This window comes from Gopherus evgoodei, chromosome 1 (assembly GCF_007399415.2).
Source record: "Gopherus evgoodei ecotype Sinaloan lineage chromosome 1, rGopEvg1_v1.p, whole genome shotgun sequence".
Classification (NCBI taxonomy): Eukaryota; Metazoa; Chordata; order Testudines; family Testudinidae; genus Gopherus; species Gopherus evgoodei.
Window position 1 is genome coordinate 163,673,170 of NC_044322.1, and position 22,053 is coordinate 163,695,222.

At 46.8% G+C, this 22,053-nt stretch overlaps 1 protein-coding gene across 4 annotated transcripts in view; it reads right to left on the reverse strand.

The window, feature by feature from the left end:
• DYRK1A (dual specificity tyrosine phosphorylation regulated kinase 1A) overlaps nucleotides 1-22,053 on the reverse strand; it is a 165,576-nt gene that overhangs the window by 44,435 nt on the left and 99,088 nt on the right. For 2 of the 4 annotated variants that reach the window (XM_030577766.1, XM_030577774.1), the window contains exon 2: nucleotides 17,285-17,484. The exons of the other annotated variants lie outside the window; for them this stretch is intronic. In XM_030577766.1, coding sequence (XP_030433626.1) covers nucleotides 17,285-17,484 — 200 coding nt within the window. The remainder of the gene's footprint in view (nucleotides 1-17,284; nucleotides 17,485-22,053) is intronic. 4 annotated transcript variants of the gene reach the window in all.

Below are 22,053 nucleotides of genomic sequence, written 5' to 3' on the forward strand. Positions count from 1 at the left end.
GCTTTCGTTTTATTTTTGAGCGTACCCTCGGTTTTTAAACCCCTCCTCACGAAGAACGAATTGCTGCCTGAGAGATCTCCTGATTATCAAGACCATACCGAGCCCTCCTTGCTTCTTCTGATGTTACTGCTGCTTCTGCCTTTGCTGCTGCCTTGGGGACTGGTAAGAATCCCTCTGTAAAACTTTCCATACTTTTATTTTATTACTTTAGCTGCTGGCTCTGTTTCCCTAGCACACAGAGTCAAGCTAAACCTTGGTCTGTGTCTTAAAACCTCTCAAACTCCGCGGCGCTTTGCTGCTAAAAATAAGCTTGTGCCGCTGCTAAGCTCTGCTCCCTGCTTTCAGCTGTATCCACTGCTGCAGCCACCATCCCTTGGCTTCCTTGGGAGCTGTATCTTGGGCACATACCACTCTGCCCTCTGTGACTTCCCCATAGCATAAGGTGCACAGTAGGTTTTCCTTTTTAATTTAATAAGTCATAGTTTGCTAAGATTGTAGAGCTTGTAAGTTTCACATGCCTTGTTATAGTTTGCTGTTTTGTTGCTCTGTAAAGTTGCTTGTTATAGTTTGCTTAGAATTGTGATATTTGTTGTTTTGCCTAGTCGTTGATTAAGACAGATTTAAAAAAACCATTGCCTGGTTGTATTCTGTACCTGTTTTATTACTTTGTATAAGCTGCTTGTAATTTATATAAGTTTAATTAAGTTAGAGGATAGATTAGGGTTTTACTGCTTGAATTAGTCTTCCCACTGTCCCAATCTCTCCCTGAACTTTCCCGTGTCTGTTTTTCCCCCGTTCCAATCTCCCCCTCTGTGTACTTCTCCGTGTCTCCCTGTGGTAACCCCTTGCTGCCTTCCCCCCCTCCCCCGTGTAACTTCCCAAACCCTTTGCTGCTTCTTTCCCTTTTTTTTTTGGGTGTCCCTCTAGCCCTTCTTTACAACTCTCTGCTGCCTGTCCCTGTATCCCCTGTGTTCGTGCCCCCGCTCCTCCACTGCCCCTCCCCTACCAAAGATCACCATCAAACTGCTGTTTGTCTTCACCCCACTGCTCCGCAACTTCCCTGAAGTGCTCTCCGCTGCTGCAACCTGCTTCTTCCCTCAGCCGTCTCCCCCATTCTCCACGTGCCTTCCCATCACTTACATGTTCAGCGCCCTCCCCTCTTGCTGCTCCCAGACTCCCCTTAAGTGCACTCCAGCTACTCTTGTCTCCCGTACCTCCAGCCCACAGGCTCCTGAAGACTGCTGCTCTGGGTTTCACCTCACAGGGCTTCAGAGTCTCTCGCTGCTTGCAGCTGCACTCTCCTCTCGTTAGTTACCACTAATCACTCACTCCCCTCCCCCCTCCCACTTCCTGACCCAGCTTTTAGGTACACTCTTGCTATCACAGCCTCACAAATTAAGTCAGTAATTTTCTACATTGCATAATTTTACTTATCACCCATATTGTATTATTGCACTGTGACTCACATTTTACTTGTGGTTATAACACCCCATTAGTTGCCTCCAATTTTCTAATATACTTTGTATACCATTTTTATATAGAAGCTACCATTTTATTTTGCATTCCACACTGTATCTAGAGTTGTTCCTATATAAAGTTGAGTTGCTTATTGACTGTACTGTATCCCATTGTGCTGAACCCCACTTACTGTACCCCACTGTTAAAAACTCCCTACACTGTTCAGTAAAACCCCCTCCTTATCATTGTCTATTGTAAGCACCTTATACACCCCATCCCATCGCATTTCATGGTTAAATTCCCACCACTTCCTTTTTCCTTTAATAAAGAAATTAATTGGCACCCCACCTGTGTGGTAATTGCTCCCCAAGATCCCATATACCTGCAGGCAGGGACAGACCCATGCATATTTTCTTCTGTAGAATAGCATGGAGGGGTTCCATGTTGATCATCTCTAATTGCTAGCTCAAATTTTTTCACTTTACAAGTAAAAAAAAGTTCCAGCAAAGCCCTGAAAAGTCACCTTGAGAAAATCAAGCTGGTTTTCTTTTCTTCTTGTGAACTACAAATAATAATTAAGATTCTTCAGGTCAACTTGCACCTTTCACAGCTTCTCAGTGATAAAAGACGGTTACTCACCTTTGTAACTGTTGTTCTTCGAGATGTGTTGCTCACATCCATTCCAGTTAGGTGTGCGCGCCGCGCGTGCACGTTCATCGGAAACTTTTTACCCTAGCAACTCCAGTGGGCCGGCAGGTGGCCCCCTGGAGTGGCGCCACCATGGCGCCCAATATATATCCCTGCCGGCCCGCCCGCTCCTCAGTTCCTTCTTGCCGGCTACTCCGACAGTGGGGAAGGAGGGCGGGTGTGGAATGGATGTGAGCAACACATCTCGAAGAACAACAGTTACAAAGGTGAGTAACCGTCTTTTCTTCTTCGAGTGATTGCTCACATCCATTCCAGTTAGGTGACTCCCAAGCCATACCTAGGCGGTGGGGTCGGAGTGAGAAGTCGCGGCACGGAGCACTGCAGTTCCGAAGGCCGCATCCTCCCTCAACTGCTGGACCAGGGCGTAGTGGGAAGCAAAGGTGTGGACCGATGACCAGGTCGCTGCCCGACAGATTTCCTGGATGGGCACACGGGCGAGGAAAGCCAGCGACGACGCCTGCGCCCTGGTAGAATGCGCAGTCACACGGCCCGTAGGGACATGGGCCAAGTCATAACAGGTCCTGATACAGGACGTAACCCAAGAGGATACCCTCTGGGAGGAGATAGGAAGCCCTTTCATACGATCTGCTACCGCCACGAAAAGCTGGGGGGATTTTCGGAAGGGTTTGGTCCTCTCTATGTAGAACGCGAGAGCCCTACGGACATCCAGCGAGTGGAGCTGCTGCTCCCTGCCTGAGGAGTGAGGTTTTGGGAAAAAAAACGGAAGGAAAATCTCTTGGTTGACGTGGAAGGCTGAGACCACCTTGGACAGAAAAGCAGGGTGTGGTCTCAGCTGCACCTTGTCTTTGTGGAAGACCGTATATGGGGGGTCTACCACAAGAGCTCGGAGTTCCGACACCCGTCTAGCTGAGGCGATAGCTACTAGAAAGGCAGTCTTCCAAGAGAGGTAGAGCAGGGAGCAAGTAGCTAACGGCTCAAAGGGGGGCCCCATGAGCCGGGACAACACCAGGTTAAGATCCCAGGTCGGAGCAGGGGGACGGACGTTACGGAATAAACGTTCCAGCCCTTTAAGGAATCTCGACACCGTCGGGTGAGAAAAAACGGAGCGACCGTCCGCACCCGGGTGAAAGGTGGAGATAGCTGCTAGGTGGACTCGCAACGACGATAAGGCCAGACCTTGCCCTTTGAGGGACCAAACATAGTCTAAGATTTCGGTTACCGAAACTTCCATAGGGCGGAGATTTCTCTCTATGCACCAACAGGAGAAGCGTTTCCATTTCGCCGAATATGTGGCTCTTGTGGACGGTTTCCTGCTGCTCAAGAGCACCTCCCTCACAGGCGTGGAGCAGCGCAGCTCGGAACCAGTCAGCCACGCAGGAGCCACGCCGCTAGGTGCAGCGACTGCAGGTCTGGGTGACAGAGGGTCCCGTGGTCCTGGGTAATCAGGTCCGGATGAAGGGGCAGGGGAACTGGGTCGGCTACGGCCAAGTCCAGCAGCATGGTGTACCAGTGCTGCCTGGGCCATGCCGGGGCCACCATGATCACGAGAGCCCTGTCTCTGCGCACCTTCAGGAGGACCTTGTGGACCAGAGGGAACGGGGGAAACGCATAGTACAGGTGGGTCGACCACTGGATGAGGAAGGCATCCGCTATCGACCCCGGCTCCCTGCCCTGAAAGGAGCAGAACGCTTGGCACTTCCTGTTCCCCTTGGACGCGAAGAGGTCCACCCGGGGATAACCCCACCTCCGGAAAATGGAGAGAGCGACGTCCGGGCGAAGGGACCACTCGTGTGACAGGAAGGATCTGCTCAATCGATCCGCCAGCGTGTTCCGTACTCCAGGGAGGAAAGAAGCCCTGAGGTGAATGGAGTGGGCTACGCAAAAGTCCCAGAGTCGTATCGCTTCGAGGCACAGGGAGGAGGACCTGGTGCCGCCCTGCTTGTTGATATAGTACATGGTCATCGTGTTGTCCGTGAACACGGCGACACAACGACCCTGAAGCTGATGACAGAACGCTTGACAAGCAAGGCGGACCGCTCTCAACTCCCGCATGTTGATGTGTAGCCCCACCTCCTCCTGAGACCACAGGCCCTGTGTCCGCAGGGTCCCTAGGTGGGCCCCCCAGCCTAGATCTGAGGCATCCGTTGTCAGGGATACCGAGGGCTGAGAGGGGTGGAAGGGAAGACCCGCACATAATACGGACTGGTCTAGCCACCAGCCGAGAGAATCTAAGACCTTCTGGGGGATTGTGACTAACATGTCTAACGGTTGCCTTGCCGGCCTGTAATGACTGATAAGCCACAGCTGGAGAGGCCTCATGCGGAGCCGAGCGTAATCGGTCACAAAGGTGCAAGCCGCCATGTGGCCTAACAGGGTTAGGCATGTCCTCACTGACGTCAATGGGGCTGACCGCAAACGTTGAACGATCGCCACCATGGTCTGGAACCGTTGCAGAGGCAGCAAGGCCCTGCCCACAGTGGCGTCCAGGACGGCCCCGATAAATTCCACCTTCTGAGTGGGCCTCAGGGTGGACTTGTCTGTGTTTATCAAGAGGCCCAGACTTGCAAACATGCCGGTGATCACGCGGACATGGCTGTTGACTTGTTGTTCCGACGTGCCCCGAATCAACCAGTCGTCCAGATAAGGGAACACGTGGACACGGTTGCGCCGAAGATGCGCCACGACAACTGCCATGCATTTTGTAAACACCCTCGGGGCCGTGGACAGGCCAAATGGGAGGACTGCAAATTGATAATGAAGAGCCCCCACAACGAAGCGGAGGAAGCGTCTGTGGCGCGGCCAAATGGCAATGTGGGAATACGCGTCCTGCATGTCGAGGGCGGCGTACCAGTCTCCCGGATCCAGGGATGGAATAATGGTCCCCAGGGATACCATGCGGAACTTCAACTTCACGAGGTATTTGTTGAGCTCTCGCAGGTTGAGGATAGGCCTGAGGCCCCCCTTGGCCTTGGGGATCAGAAAGTAGCGGGAATAAAACCCCTTGCCTTTCTCGCTTTCCGGAACCGCCTCTATAGCTCCTTTGCTGAGGAGCGTCTGCACCTCCTGCCGAAGGAATTGCTCGTGAGAGGGGTCCCTGAAGAGGGACGAGGAAGGAGGGCGGGAAGGAGGAAATGAAACAAACTGCAGGCGGTATCCCGTCTGCACCATGCTTAAGACCCAGCGGTCCGATGTTATTTGGGACCACGCCGGGAGGAAAAACGAAAGGCGGTTGGAAAACGGGGGGGAAGGATCCATAGGGGAAACTGTTACTGCGCCCTCGGGCGCACCTTCAAAATGAAGGCTTAGGTCCAGGCGGGGGTTTTGAGGAGCCTTGGTTCTGCCCCCCTTGGTTCCCCGAGTGCCTGCGCCTTCCGTTCCTGCCGCGGCACCTGTAAAGGTCCTGCCGCTGGCGGAACTGGGAAAACGGCCTGCGTTGTTGTTGTTGCTGCGACCTAAAGGGTCTACGCTGCGTCACGGGGGTGTGCATCCCGAGGGACCGCATAATGACCCGGTTGTCTTTCAGACTCTTGAGTCTGGGGTCTGTCTTGTCAGAGAACAAGCCCTGGCCTTCGAAAGGAAGGTCCTGTATAGTATGCTGGAGCTCCGGCGGAAGGCCGGAAACCTGCAGCCAGGAGATGTGACGCATCGTAACTCCTGACGCGAGGGTACGGGCAGCCGAGTCCGCAGCGTCCAAGGAGGCTTGCAAGGACGTGCGTGCGACCTTCTTGCCTTCGTCCAAGATGGCCGCAAACTCTTGGCGAGCATCCTGTGGCAGCAGCTCCTTAAATTTGTCCACTGCCACCCAGGAATTAAAGGCATATCTGCTCAGCAGGGCCTGCTGGTTGGAGACCCTGAGCTGCAGCGCCCCAGCCGAATACACCTTACGGCCAAGGAGGTCCATCCGCCTGGCTTCTCTGGATTTGGGGGCTGGAGCCTCCTGGCCATGACGCTCCCTATCGTTCACTGATTGCACCACCAGTGAACCCGGAGTCGGGTGTACATGGAGATATTCGTGTCCCCTAGAAGGGGCCATGTACTTCCTCTCGACGCCTTTCGCTGTCGGAGGGATGGAGGCCGGGGACTGCCAGATGGTGTTGGCGTTGGCCTGGATGGTCCGTATGAAGGGCAGGGCGACCCTGGTGGGAGCATCAGAAGAGAGGATGGTTACAATTGGATCCTCTATCTCCGAGACCTCCTCTGCCTGCAGACTCAGATTTTGAGCCAATCGCCTGAGGAGGTCTTGGTGCGCCCTGAGATCCAGCGGGGGGGGACAGTTGGAGGAGGTACCCGCCACCGCCTCATCCGGGGAGGAGGATGAGGAGACCCCAGGCACGAGAGTGTCTAACTGAGGGTCTTCCTCAGCCCTCGCCTCTGCCTCAGGAGCCACAGCGGAGTCTTGCTGCTTGGACCCTTCCTCCCCTTCCGGGGAGGGAGGGGGGCGAGACAACGAGGCTTCAGGAGCCCTACGCTCCGCAGTCGCCGGCCTAGCAGGGAGCTGCTGGGGGCCCTGGGCCTGATGGTATGCCCAGGGTGTCCAGAATCCCCACTGTTGTGGGCCTTGGTCCTGCAGCGGCGGATCACCGAACAGCGCCGTCTGCCGGTCGGTGCCCAGCGCATACCCGCTGTCCGTCTGGGAGGATACGGACGGCTGTCTAGAGGGCCATGGAGGGGCCGACCCTGGATGGTAAGGGTCTGCGCGGGCCGGCACGGAGGATCGTCTCGGTGCCGGGGACCGGTGCCGGGAGTCATATCGGTGCCGGGATTGGGATCGGGACCGGGTTCTGTCGCGGTGCCGGGATCCTGATCGGTACCGGGCGCCGCTTCGGTGCCGGGACCTGCCACCGGCTCGGTGCCGGGAGGTCGACCGAGACCTGCCACCGGCTCGGTGCCGGGAGGTCGACCGGTGCAGCGAGTAGCGTCGGGACCTGCTCCTGGAATCGCGGTGCCGGTCTCGGCGACTGGAACCTGACCGCGATCGTCTCGATGTCGACCGGTGCCGCGAGTGCGACCGGTACCGCTGAGGGGAGCGGTGCCGGGACTGCGAGCGGCGGCGGGACCTGGAGCGCCCAAGACGTCGGGACCTGGATCGTGAACGAGATTTTCTGGGCGGTGCCGACATCATGGGCTTGCCTCTGGACACAACCCGCACCGGAGGTACCGGGGGTGGCAGTCGAGTGGGCTCAGTCAGGGCTATGAGGTCCCGAGCCGAGGCGAAGGTCTCCGGTGTGGATGGGACCATTATCTCAACCCCAGATCTCATGGGGGAGCTCGGCGGTACCGGACTCGACGGACCCGCTGGGCCCGGAGTCGACGGTGCCGGCGGCGCCGCGGCCGATGTCGAGGCCGGGCGCTCTAGCCGGGTCTGCCTGGCCGGAGTATTGGACTTCGACGGCCTTGGTTCTGACTCCGGTGCCGGAGAGGGTCGGTGCCGGGGAGTCTTCTCTGTGCCGGTGCGATCCGGTGCCGGCGCCGAGATCACGGCCTGCGAAGCCGTCGGGTCAAGTGCCGCCTCCATGAGGAGAGTCCGGAGCCTTTGATCCCTCTCCTTCTTTGTCCTTGGCTTAAAAGCCTTACAGATGCGGCACTTGTCAGATCTGTGCGATTCCCCGAGGCACTTCAGGCACGCTTCGTGGGGATCGCTGGTAGGCATGGGCTTCTTGCAGGCCGCACACTGTTTGAAGCCCGGCGAAACAGGCATGAGCCTGGCGCCGGGTGCCGGGAAGGGCTAAGCCCCCGGCGAAGAACTACTTAACAACTATTTAACTTAACTATCTACTTAACCAACTAATTAACAACTATAATGGACTAGAGATGAACGATAGATAAACGATAGAGAACTAGGAGAGCTAGGGACGTGGAGGACAGCTATGCCGCGCTCCACAGTTCCAACGACCGACACGGCGGTAAGAAGGAACTGAGGAGCGGGCGGGCCGGCAGGGATATATATTGGGAGCCATGGCGGCGCCACTCCAGGGGGCGACCTGCCGGCCCACTGGAGTTGCTAGGGTAAAAAGTTTCCGACGAACGTGCACGCGCGGCACACACACCTAACTGGAATGGATGTGAGCAATCACTCGAAGAAGAACCCTAACTTCTTTATCTCCAAATCATGCTTTCAATTACACCTGTGCAGCATCACTCACAGTTTGTCTACACTGTCCCACAGTTCAGATTATAGGGGTGTGAATAGCAGCACGCACCAAAGAGTTGCACTGCAACTTCCCAATGTGGATGCTCCAGGAACAAGCCAAAAGGTTCCTAGTTTGCATTAACGCAGTCCTCTTCAAACAGGACCACAGTAATGGAAAACTAGAAACTTTTTCACTTGTGCCCGCAGTATCCACACAGGGGAGTTACAGAGGAGCACTTTGGTGTATGTTGCTATTCATATCCCCATAGTTGTAATCTGACCTGTATTAACTTTTTAAAGAGGCAATATTTTCCTCTCTGCCTTCTGAAAAATGGGATGGAAGATTGGGAAGGAAAAAAAGGTAAGAATCTTCCATCTTTTTCCTCCATAGGCTGCATTTTCAAATGCTTACCTATATTCTTAATCAGGACATTTCAATGGTACAGTAAGATCCCCTCAGAAGAATATGAAAGATTTGAATCTTGCTCCAATTATATAACCACCTCTTCCTCTGATGAAGGAAAGAGGGGAATGAAAGCACAGGAAGAGGACAATACCCATTTTGCATAGTGGTACCACACTGTACTATAGTGTTAGGTAATCCTGCCTTTCCTTTAGCTTTGAGGCAGCTCTCTGGTGTAAAAAAAATAAAAATAAAAATAAAAAATTTTTTTTTTTAAATCCTGCTTTGCAGACTCCAGTCTCTACCTGCTGGACACATAGCTAACTGCAACCCCAAAAGATATTTCCAAAATTGAATGTTGGAAAACATAACTCAGGAAATACATATAAATTCCAAGATAAATGACAAATCAAGTAGTTTCATTGCAATTATACTTGTCAATAAACAACAAAATTTTATCATCCTAACAGATTAATGGAGCAGGACATGCATAGCAGGGAGAAATTAAAATTACAAATAAGAAAATCAAATATTTTATTTTATATGACTCATTTGTTGGTATGCAAATGACAGCTGGGAAGCACAAAGTCAGAACAGGAAACAACCAAAGAATAAAAACAGAGTAGGCAACAAGCCTAAGAGTTCCAGCTATGCACATTAAATTGATCTAGTCTCATTTTTTTAATTGGTTCAGAGCAGCCTGAATGTATCAACTAACAACAATGTTAATTTTGTAGTGTTTGGTAAAAGAGGAATAGATAATTAAGTGACTGCCACACAAATTTCTTCATGTGGTCCTATTCTTTACTGCCCAAAGCAGTCGTGTTTCTTGTTAAATATACCCCATTTCATTATGGGAAATTTTATGACAGGGGATATATATCCTGTAAAATATATGTCCTAATCCATGAAGAGATATTTGGATACTTTAAAAAAAATTAAATTAAGTATAACAACGATTAGAAAAGATTCTGGTTACATCTAGCGTGATTTTGATTTTACAAACAATGGAATTTAAATTTTATACCATTGTATCCGACTAAGAATTACAGTTATTTAGTTATTTTAGGGCTGTCAATTAACTGCAATTAATGCAAGCGTTTAACACAAAATAAATCAACTAGATTTTAAAAAACAGTTTCAATTAATCACAGTTTTAATCGCACTATTAAACAATAATAGAATGCCAATGTAAATTTATTATAAATATTTTTGGACATTTTTCTAAATTTTTAAATATATTGATTTCAATTACACCACAGAATACAAAGTGTACAATGCTCACTTTATATTATTTGTATTACAAATATTTGTACTGTATAAAAGAAAACAGTATTTTTCAATACATCTCATACAAGTACTCTAGTACAATCTCTCTATCATGAAAGTGTCACTTTCAAATGTAGAATTATTATTACTTTAGAGCCTACAAGTCAAAGCAAAAGGGGCATACAAATGTTTAGTATTTCTAGCAGGTAAATACCTTGCAACACTGGCTACAACAGTGCCATATGAACATCTGTTCTCACTTTCAGGTGACATTGTAAATAGGAAGCAGGCAGCATTATTTCCCGTAAATGTAAACCAGAGTCAACTTACTGGATCTAAGTTGTTTTTTCCTCTTACTGGATGCTCTATCCCAACAATAAGCCATACAAGCTTTGGCAACCATAGAGGGCAGGAGACAACTGACAACAGATATGAAGGCCATTTTAGAGAAATCTGTATTTTCTTTCAAATAATCGGGTGCTCCCTTTGGTATCCACCAACATCAGGATCTTTGTGGAAACATTTCAGTCCTAAATGCTAGAAATGAGGAGACTAAGAAGAAATGAGGAGTTTTGGAGACTGAAGGAAGCTTTCTTTAATTTGTCCCAGTGTGATTGGTAGTCTGAGGAAATATTAATAAAACATTTGTGCCTGGAGAGGAGCTATTAAAAACCCAACATTTTTTTACTGAAATTAGGAAGAGTTAGGCTTGTTCCAGATATGGAATGTTTAGGAATTTTCAGGAAAGTCTCTTATCAGAGGAAAAGCACCTGAACTCACCAGCCAAGGCACTGAATTTGAACAGGAGCAAGTGGTGCAGTGCAGCAGTCTGGCCAGAAGATGGAGGTTGGAGTCTATAAAACTAAAAATTTTGTCCAATAATCCCAACATAGCGAACAAACCACTGGAGAAAGACCCTCACGCACACGGTTTACAAATACAGTCACTGAAATAACAGAAAAAAAAAAGGAAAAAAACCACTTTCTTGGGCTGAAGGTGTTGCAAGAGAGTATTACAGGACATCTGGTTGAACTAAGAAATCATACCCAAGAAGACTCCCCTCACTGGGCAATATGCAACCTTGAGACTGCTACCTACAGTAACACCAAAACAATGAATTGGATCTTTGATCTGTCACTTGAAACCATTACTGTGTGTGGCAGGCCAGGGAAATTGGTACATAGTATCCTGTTACTGATGGCGATGTGTGAGGAGAAAACCCATTGGAGAGGCAGAGTTATGCCTATTCCCAGGGAGTTATGCTCTTTACGCCTGCTGAAGTACACCTGTCTTCCTACTGATCTTGATGGCAATCAGAGCTATCTACGGGGTTCCTTATGTTTGACATATTACAATAAGCATCTTACAACTGAGTTTCCACCTCTCATGGACATATCTGTTGCCTGCCTGGCCAGCCTACTGTGTCATTTTGATCCCCTGCTATGTGCGGGTGACACCATTCAAATGCTCTTTCTGACCAGGTCATAAGCATGGCCAGCTTCTTTACCATGCTCCTGCTATTCGTACCTCCTTGACAATTTATGTATGTACCCAGGATAACAATATCGGACTACCTAAATGGGCTCATTAAGTTTGTGATTATTATTTGCATTACTGTAGCACGTAGGAGTCTTAGTCATAGCCAGGACCCCATTGTGTTCTGCACTGTACAAACAGAACAAAAGACAAAGCCTGCCCCAAGGAGCTTACAAGATTATAAGACAAGACAACAGATACAGAAGCACAAGGAAACAATTACAGTTTGGTCATCAAGATGGGCAGTGGTATCAGCACACTAGCCACTGTCAAATTTTTTGTAGGCAACATGGGTAGAGTTTTGAGAAAGGTTTTGAAGGAGAATAATGAGTTAGTTTTGAGAATGCTTATTGGGAGCTCCTCCCGAGCATGAAGGGCAGTATGGGAGAAAGAACAAACGTGCTTGTTTGAAAATTTGACAGGTGGGTAATGCAGATTGGAATCATGTGCCAAGTGGAGGTAGGAGGGGGATAGGAAACAAAGGGCCTTGAAAGTGAAGACAAGTAGCTTACATTTGATACAATCCTGAAGAGGGAGCCAATGGAGGGATGCAAACAGGGGCAACTTGATCAAAGCAAAAGAATAGGAAAATGATCTTTGCAGCAGCATTCTCAATGAATATCAGAAGGACAAGACTGCATTTGTCAAGGCTGGAGAAAAGGATGTTACAATGATCAAGATATGAGAAGACAGAAACCTGGATGAGAATTCAAACTGCAGCTGGATAGGAATAGCCACATCTCAGAGTTTTTATGCAGAAAGAATCTGCAAGATTTAGCCTTAGTGTGAGGACTTAAAGAGGTCCAACTCAAAGATAATACCCAGGTTACAGGCCTGAGTGAGGCAGGATGGTGGTGTTGTCTGCAGTGATCAAGAAAGCAGGTAGTAGGGAGGGCTTGGAGGGAAAAAGTACAAGCTCTATTTTAGTCAAGTTAAGCTTGAGATGAGGTCTAGACATCCACAAGGAGATGTCAGAGAGAGAGAGAGAGACAGACAGACAGACAGACAGACAATGACAGGTCTGGAGTAGAGAGGCAGATACAAGAGTCATCAGCTCAGAGATGATAGCGGAATTTGTGTTTTAGGATGAGATTACTTAGAGATGAGGTATAGGGAGAAGACAAGCAGACCAAGGACAGAATCCTGTGGAACGCACTCAGAAAACTACAGGGTGATAAGGAGGATCCTCCAAAGGACATCCAAAAGGAGAGAATAGAGATGAGGGGGAACCAGGAGAGAAAAGTCACAAAAAGGCAAGGGAGGAGAAGATTTCAAGAGGTGCACAGCTGACTGTGTTGAAAGTGGCTGACAGGTAAAGGAGGATAAGGATGGAGTACTGAATCTGAGCTTTGGCTAAGCAGAAGTCATTAGAGACTTTGATGAGAGCCATTTCAGTGGAATGGAAGGGATGCAAGCCAGACTGGAGTGGATCTAAGCTAGATCTAGATGAGGGGAACTCCAAACTGTGATCATAGTGCATTAGTGGAGCAAGGTGAGCCTTAAGCCTTAATTTTGAGGTGGCTGACTTACAAGCTCTTCTCCCTTGTGGACCATTTCCCTTGAGCCACTGAATTGCTTAGTTGGCTTCCCCATCCTAGCAAGCTTCCAGCCTTAAATCAGCCAATTATCAGGGACAACCCAGAGAGCAACTCTTCTGATTTGTGTTGTCTAGCCACCACCTTAGAGCCATTCTGAATTCAGAGAGCAGTTGATGATATAGCCTGGAGTTGTCTGATTCTGCTCAGTTTGAGAGCAGAAAACACGGTAGCACTCTTATTTGGAAGTCAATCCAGGGAACTATTGTCAAGCACACTGCCATAGACTCCAGTACCCATACGTAATCCTAGGAGAACACTACCTGCAGTTGCAGCAGGGCTGGCAATTGGTGTTGCTGCTTCAGCAGCTGTCCTGAATTAGGGTTTTATCTGCTTCTGTGTTAACTGGGCTCACAGACAGACCAGCTGCTGACACTGTGACATGAAACTCCCTGTTGATGATCCTACCTTGGGTCTACATACTGGAGCCTGCTTTGGGTCACAGGAAATTCATCACAGACTCAGTACATAGCTAGGTCCTATTTTGGGAGAGCTTGATATTGCCAGAAATACCCCAAATATTGTGTAAAATAGGATTCATCAATGTGATGCCAAATTGAAATGCACAGATACGCATCTTGAAGATCCAGGGAACAGGCAAATTCCTGAATTGTCTGACCGAATCCCTAATTTACGATTTCACCTTTCTTTATCCCTGAAATGAAGAATTTATTTTCATAGATACACAGATTAATCCCAGAAGGAATGACTGTGATAATCTAGTCCAGGGGTAGGCAACCTATGGCACAGGTGCCAAAGTTGGCACACGAGTTGATTTTCATTGGCACTCACACTGCCCGGGTCCTGGCCACCAGTCCGGGGGGCTCTGCATTTTAAATTTAATTTTAAATGAAGCTTCTTAAACACTTAAAAAGCCTTATTTACTTGACATACGATAATAGTTTAGTTATATATTATAGACTTATAGAAAGAGACCTCCTGAAAATGTTAAAATGTATTACTGGCACGTGAAACCTTTAATTAGAGTGAATAAATGAAGACTCGGCATACCACTTCTGAAAGGTTGCCGACCCCGATCTAGTCTGACCTCCTGTATAACACAGGCCACAGAACTTCCCTGAATTAATTCCTGTTGAACTAAACTATATCTTTTAGAAAAAAATGCAATCTTGACTTTAAAATTTCCAGTGATGGAGAATCCACAACACCCCTTGGTAAAATTGCTCCAATGGTTAATTACTCTTACTCTTAAACATCAGTGCCTTATTTTAGTCTGAATTTGTCTAGCTACAGCTTCCAGTCATTCTTATTTGTAATAGTTTTATCTGCTAGGCTGAAGGGCTCTTTAGCATCAAATTTTTGTTTGCTATGTAGGTAGTTATGGACGGTGATCAAGTCACCCCTTAACTTACTCTATGTTCAGATAGCCTCAAAGAGCTCAACCTGTTTATCATTATAACGGATATTTTCCAACACTTTAATCATTCCCTGGCTACTGTCTGAGCTGTCTCCAATTTATCAATATCATTCTTGAGCTGTACATCCCAGAAAGGGACACAATATCTCAACAGCAGTCACACTAGTGCCAAACACAGGTCTAAAACTGGGCACTGTCCACCATTAGTCTTGGGAAATGTGAAGTATGTAGAATAGGTCCCTTGCTCCCACTAAAAAACTAGGAAAATGGTATGATTTCGGGGATTTTCTACAAATCCAGCAGGGTGTCTACAGTCTTGTACACCTTGCTTCTTTTTTGCACTAGAGCAAGGTGACTAAGCAAAAAAAGCTATTGGAGTGGTAGTCTCCTCAAAAGTGTCAGGGTACTGCATGCAATATCCAATTATCCGAAATGGTGTTAACCTACGTATTTGGCAAGTGGCAAAGATGTGGTACACGTTTGCATACCTTCATGCTGATTGGCTGGGGCTCCTGTGCATTTCTCTGTGGGTACAAAAGTAATTTGATTTTTTTCCTCAAAAAGAAGCCTGCCAAAGGTATTCTTTTCTCTGATTTATGGGGGTAGGTTTAGAGAGGTAAGAGCCCACCAAGGTTGAGATTTGTACCAGTGTCTGCAGAAGCTGTACTGTGGGAAGACTCAGTTTTTCCTATCTGTGAAAGACTTCTACAGCTTCTGAAGCTCTTTGCCAAGCAGGATTGCTCTCCTAAAGGGTAGAGAAGCTAGGCTGGCCTTGGCTATCTAATCAGTTGACCACTGCTTCAGCCCTCAGGGACCTCTTTACTGCTATGAAGATCACCTTGGCTCCTAAGGTGGTCCTGGTCATGAAAAACAATGCAGGTCCCAACAAGGGCAGCATTTCAGCCATTACCATCTGTTTATCCTTAGTGTTAGAGAACATGAAAAATCTGTGCTTTCACCCAAATATTACCCTAGGAGGATAAATCACATACAAGGTCCCCTGCAGGGTTCTTGAGCTAAATGCCCCTTTAAAAGCAGATTGACTTCTCTCTTAAGCAGCAGTTTTAAAAGGAAAACATGTCTTCTGATAGGTACTATCACCCCTTTTGCCACTCTTGAGGTGGCTATATCTACTGACAGTCAGATAGATCTTGGCATTTTTTCCTCTGTTGGTGGATACAGAATCTTCACAAGCCTGCCTGCAGGCACCTTCTTAATGAAAATTCCTACTCTTGAGCCATCATGTCTTGTTTTTAACATATGGAGTTTTCTGGGACCTATATGAACTAGGCAGGATGGGATTGCTAGGTATCAGAGCACCTGGCTCTCCCATTTCCAATTTTCAGGAGCTGAGCAATTCTGGAAAGTAAGTCTGGTAAGTCCTTCCATTTGAACAGCCTCAACTTCCCTTTCCTCCCTACATGCTGGAGGATCCTGCATCTCTTAGCCCTCGTCCAGACTAACCCGCGGCATCGGCGGGTTAAAATCGATTGCTCGGGGATCGATATATCGCGTCTAGTCTGGACGCGGTGTATCGATCCCCGAGCGCGCTTACATCGATTCCGGAACTCCATCAATCCGAACGGAGTTCCGGAATCGACACGGAGAGCCGCGGACATCGATGGAGCCCCGTCCAGACTGGTGAGTACCTCGATTTTAGAAATTCGACTTCAGCTACGTTATTCTCGTAGCTGAAGTTGCGTATCTAAAATCGATTTTAATTCCTAGTCTGGACGTGGCCTTAGAGCTGATCCTGATCACACTCATCTTCTCTTATTTCTTCCTCTTCTTCTGTGGTCCCTTCCCTCATCTTGCTTTTCCACAGAGCAACACACTTAGGAGTCCTGGTAAAAGCTTTCATGATAGTATTGTAGCACATCCAAGGTGGCTTAGATGGGGTGGGATGATTTGCACCAGGGCACAGCAGCGGCATTCCCTCCTTTTATGTTGGGCTCATTTTACCATCCTGTATGTTTTGAAGGCACAATTTAAAGACTAATTAAATCAAAAGTCAGTCAAACTGGGTGTAAGCAGGGAGCAGTTGCTAAGCTGTCCCCTTTAAGCAGGCTGTCAGCTTCCCTACTGCTTTTAAGGAGGAGGAACTACAGAGGAATGCTCTCAGGGAGAGCAAGGAGATAATCTAGCCCTCATAGGTAGGAAGACACTGTCATAGTCCAATGACACCAAGGAAGGTATGTCAGCCAGATAGTACCCAGCTGGAGTCCTCCTACTCCCCAAGTATGATCACATCATCACCTATCCAAGATAAGGGCTAATATATGAGACTACAGAACTCTGATGTGGAAGAGGAGCAGTGAAGAAGTCCAAGTGATAATATAATATTTGTATTATTGTTTGAAATCAAGATCTTTATAAAGTTCCGTACAATAAGTTTCCAATCCAAAGTTACCTATAAAATTGTCCACTATAACAGAAAGAAAATAAAAAAATAAAGCAGTCAAACTTGGACTTCAATTTACATTTTTCATGATTACCACTAGACTGATCTTTAATTGCCATAAATTCCCCTCAGATTACTTTACTTCCTTTCCTTGTCAATAATGGTTAGAATAGAATATTTCCTTTCACAAATAAGGCAAGTATTTATTTAACTGCCAAAAGACTGTCTCTTGAAGCCTCTAACAAAGGAGCAACAGTATTTCTCAACTTAAAAAAAAAAAAAAAAAATCAAAGTTTTGATCTAGATGCATTAGATGTGAACCTTGTAATTATAGATGTTTCTATTTTAAAAAAAGTAATGGGTAAAGTGTCCCAAAATATTTAAATATTTAAGGAAGAAAGCACGTATCTCAAAACTGAAAAGTCTCTCTCCTGATATCACGTACCTGGTTGGTTAGAGGTTGTTGAATCTGGTCAGTGTAGGATAAGGCAGAAACCTGTTGGTCATTTATGTTCTGCTGCCGACGATCGCTGTACTGCTGATGTGAATGGGACATCTGTCCAGCCATCTGAAGGCCAGCAGCATGGAATGAAAATGACGGTGCAAGCCGAACAGATGAAGGTTTGCATGCTGAAGTCTCTCCTCCTAGAAAAATAATTCAAGATTTTAGTGTAATGTTTACATCTTCATGGTATTTGCACCAGCTGATCTCCACTTCCAATGCCATAAAATAAACAACACCAGATAAAATAACTGTAGTGGGGTGGTTACCAGCTCCTGCCCCGAAGGAGTTTAAAAAGCAGTCCTGGAGAGGGCTGCAGCTCCAAAAGCTGAGCTGATTGGGGAAGCAGTGGCAGCTGGGCCACGCCTCAATCAGGCCATAGCTGGCCTGTATAAAAAGGCGATGAGCCAGGAGCCCAAACAGTCTCCCTCTGCCTGTAGAGGGAGAAGGGCCTGGCTGCAGGGACTAGAGACAGGGTACCTGAGTAGAGCAGGGCTGGGGAAAGGCAGAGGAGTTAGGGAGCTCCAGCCTGGAAAGCCCCAGGCTGCGAACTAGCATAAGGCCAACAGGTACTGCTGGTTGCAGAGGTCAGCCCAGAGATAGGTAAACGCAGAAGGTCCAAACCCAACCTTGCCAGTGATGAGTAGGCTGATACTGCAGTCTGCCCCATGGCATGGGGGCTAGATGATGACTGGCAGTAGTCATATACTGAGGCAAGGTGGGGATAGTGGGTGGGGGTTTCTTAGGGAGGGGAGACCCTAAGAGAAAGGGGTTACTGGAGGGGGCAGCACCCCAGCTAACAGGGCACCAGAGTCCAGGGAGGGACACGGGGGCCAAGCGGTAGTGGATCACTTGCCTGCAAAGGGCGCTCCAGGCTGGAAATCAAGCTAATTCCCTGAGAGCCCTGCAGGAGGCGCCGCAGAGGTGAGTCTGCACGCTTACAATAATACTTTGTACATATACAGTAGTATTAATCCAGAGATCTTAAAGTGCACAAAAGGTGAGTAAAAAGTATTATCACACCCCATTTACAAATGGAAAATAGTTTATATTTGCAGCACAACTCTGTAGGAAAGAGTAAATTCAGAAGTAACCACAGTTGTGGAATCACGGAATACATGGAACCCAGAACTTAGGATGTGCCTTTACAGACCTCTTCTCTAGGTAACAAAAACAGTATAAGGAGAGACCATCATCAATGCTTGGATCTCTCTGTACCATCCTCAGAGATGTAAAGGCAACCAGAAAGGATGTTTTCACTGAAAAGTAACAGGGAACTAAAAAATGTGTTAGAAAAATTGTTTAGCTCCCATTTTTACAAGTAACATCTAAAATTATAATTGAAAAGAGATTAGAAGAAAATATAGTTGTCTAATTTCTCTATTCTATGCCATGAGAGATCTTTCTGTACAATCAATTTCATCACTTCAGTTCTCCTGGATTATGAGAGTCTCTCACACAGCAGAAAAGGACAACACAAAAATGTAAGTGAACGGAAAATATTGCAGAATCACAATAAAAGAATAGACACTCAGGTGGAATTAGAGCTGCTCCATATTAAGCAGAGGGGAGAAGTGAAACCAGGTTTCCTATATTTTAGGTGAGTGTCCTAACTGGGCTAAATATTAAAAGTAGGGCCCAACTACTTCCTCCATTTTCTGAATTTGGCCATTTAAAAATGCCTCAAAACAAAACATTTCAAGATGAATAAAGTTTTCCAAAACTGACTTTTTTTTTCTGAATTTTGTTTTTTGGATCAACCTGAAAGATTTATTTTTATTTTTCAGAACTACCAGCGAATCAAAAATCTATTTTTGCCCAGCTCTAGGCAGACTACGTGGAAAACAATATTTTAAAACTAAACTAGTTTTAAGCTGAAGCGCTAACACAGATGAGGTACTGGTGGATTCTGACATATTACTGCTATGTTCAACTTGAAAAAAGCAGGTTTAATTGACAAGTTGGTTAAAAAGGGTCCAGTTGCTGAAACCTCTATACCACCTCTCCTACTGATGCTGATCTAATGGTAATACCACTGAGATTTTTTTTCTCCCCTACAATTTCCTAATGTAGGCAAGTCTTCAATTCTGAAAACTAGACAACAGCTCTTTCCAAGATAAGACATAAAAAAAATCTTCATTAAAATTCTTCAACAGGCTGATACCAGAAAGCTGTCTCTGTTAAAACAAATTTTCCTCATGTTGAGTTTGTTTTTTTTTTAAATTATGGACATAGCTGCCACAATGTAGTGGTTCAAAAGTCTATGAATACGACAAAGGGAACTTTTAAAATTATGCTGACACATAACACTTGGGAAACTAGGAAATTGTTAATTTGCAGAGTCATTTAAACAATAGTTATAAAATGTCTTGGACACTATTTAAAATAGAGGATACATTTGGGACCTTGTGTACACTGCAACACAATGGACTAAGTTCTGCAGCAATAACCTGTAAATTATTTTAAAGCATTAATTTATTCTACCACCATTTTTTATTTATTTAAATTTCTAAAATGCAATTCAAGGTCCTTTTAGAAGCCAATCCCAAACATTAAAATAACTAAATAATGAAAGGACTGCTCAATATCATATCCCCTTAAGTCTACCCTATCCCTGACATCAGAAAGAAGACAGAAGATGGTTTTGCAGGGCGCCCACAATGTTAACAAACTTGGACACTGGAGGACCAAAGTGGGAAGCAAATTCCAAAACAAAGACCCTCTGAGAATGCTCCCTCTCATTTATACTGATAAAGCTTCAGCCTGAGTGCCTCTGATCTCAATTGTGGCTGAATATTCACTGAGAGAGAAGAGTACTGTAACCCTTAACTCCCATTCACAGACACCCTCACCCATGATTCGTTAATTAAAAATACCAATAAAATATGTCAGCGATTATTTTCAAAGATAGGAATTTTTGCTATGACCTCCAAGCAGGCCAGCTATAATTCCCAGGCCGCTGTTCCCAAGATGTTGTCCAGGCAGCTTGACAAAAGACAGCCTAGTTCACCAATCTACATTTCTGGATCCTACACTCCCTGACTACAAGCTGGACACTAGCCCTAACTTCCTGACCCCTGTTGCACAGCTCCGTCATGAAGTATGCACTACAACTCACTTTATTACCTTTTAGGCAGGGAAAACTGAAGTGCAAGAGGCAACTTCAGGGCAGGGAGATAGACACACAAAGGCTGGATGTCTTGTTGCATCAAAATGGCAAATTCTGTGGCTAAAATGCCAGGCTCTATAAAACCTTGAAAAATGCCAAGTCCCATGCATCATGAAGTCCACAGAGCCCTAACTGGGTTCACTCCTCTTAAGAGCTACTGCTTCAGGTACTCTGTAGAGGTCATTTCATTGGCTCGCACTCTGTTCAAGGTTTTATCTTAAACAAACACTTTTTAATTTGTCCTCCAGGGTTGAACAAAATTTTATTTAAAAAATCAAGTTTATATTTGCAGCACAACTCTGGGGAAAAGAGAGTAAATTCAGAAGAAACCACAGTTGTGGAATCATGGAATACATGGAAGCCAGAACTTAGGATGTGCCCTTACAGACACCTTGTCTAGGTAACAAAACAGTATAAGGAGGGACCACCATCAATGCTTGGATCTCTCTCTACCATCCTCAGAGACGTAAAGGCAACCAGAAAGGATGTTTTCATTGAAAAGTAACAGGGAACAGATTGCCATCAGCTCAAACAGTCGCATTCCTGGGTGCTCTTTTAACCGATCTCGGTGAGGTCAGTTAGGGATGCCTGGGCAGACACGAGAGTGACTCAGCCAGATCATTCTGATCTTCCGCCGAGCACTCAGGAGATGACGATGGCTAGCAGTCGTAATGCAGCATCTTCTGCCGAGGACCCAGAAGATGACGATGCTAGCAGTCAAACTACACTTTCTGCTGCCACCCTAAAGATGTAAAAGATAGATGGAGTGGATCAAAACAAGACATAGACCCGATTTGTTTTGTATTCATTTGCTTCCTCCCTCCGTAAAATCAACAGCCTGCTAAACCCAGGGTTTTGAGTTCAATCCTTGAAGGGGCCATTCTGTGTAACAGTTGTTTCTGTTTCTCCTTTATGCAAAGCCACCCCCTTTGTGGACTTTAATTCCCTGTAAGCCATGTCATCAGTCGCCCCCCTCTCTGTCAGAGCAGACAATCGTTTCGCGCCTTGTTTCAGCCCAGACGCCATAGCACTGGGATCCTGGAGTCCGCTCAGATCACCAAGGCAATTATGAGCACTGTAAACACCACACGCATTATCCTGCAGTATATGCAGAACCAGAACCTGCCAAAGCGAAACCAGATGAGGCGGCGAAAGGCATCGTGGTGACGAAAGCGATGAGGACATAGACATGGACGTAGGCTTCTCACAAAGTACGGGCCCCGGCAATGTGCACATCATGGTGTTAATGGGGGCAGGTTCATGCTGCGGAACACCGATTCTGGGCCTGGGAAACAAGCACAGACTGGTGATACTGCATAGTGTTGCGGGTCTGGGACAATTCCCAGTGTCTAGGAAACTTTTGCATGTGTAAGGGCATTTTCATGAAACTTTGTGACTTGCTTTCCTCTGCCCTGAAGCGCCAGAATACCAAGATGAGTGCAGCCCTCACAGATGAGAAGCGAGTGGCAATAGCCTTGTGGAGGCTTGCAATGACAGAAAACTACCAGTCAGTCGGGCATCAATTTGGAGTGGGCAAATCTAC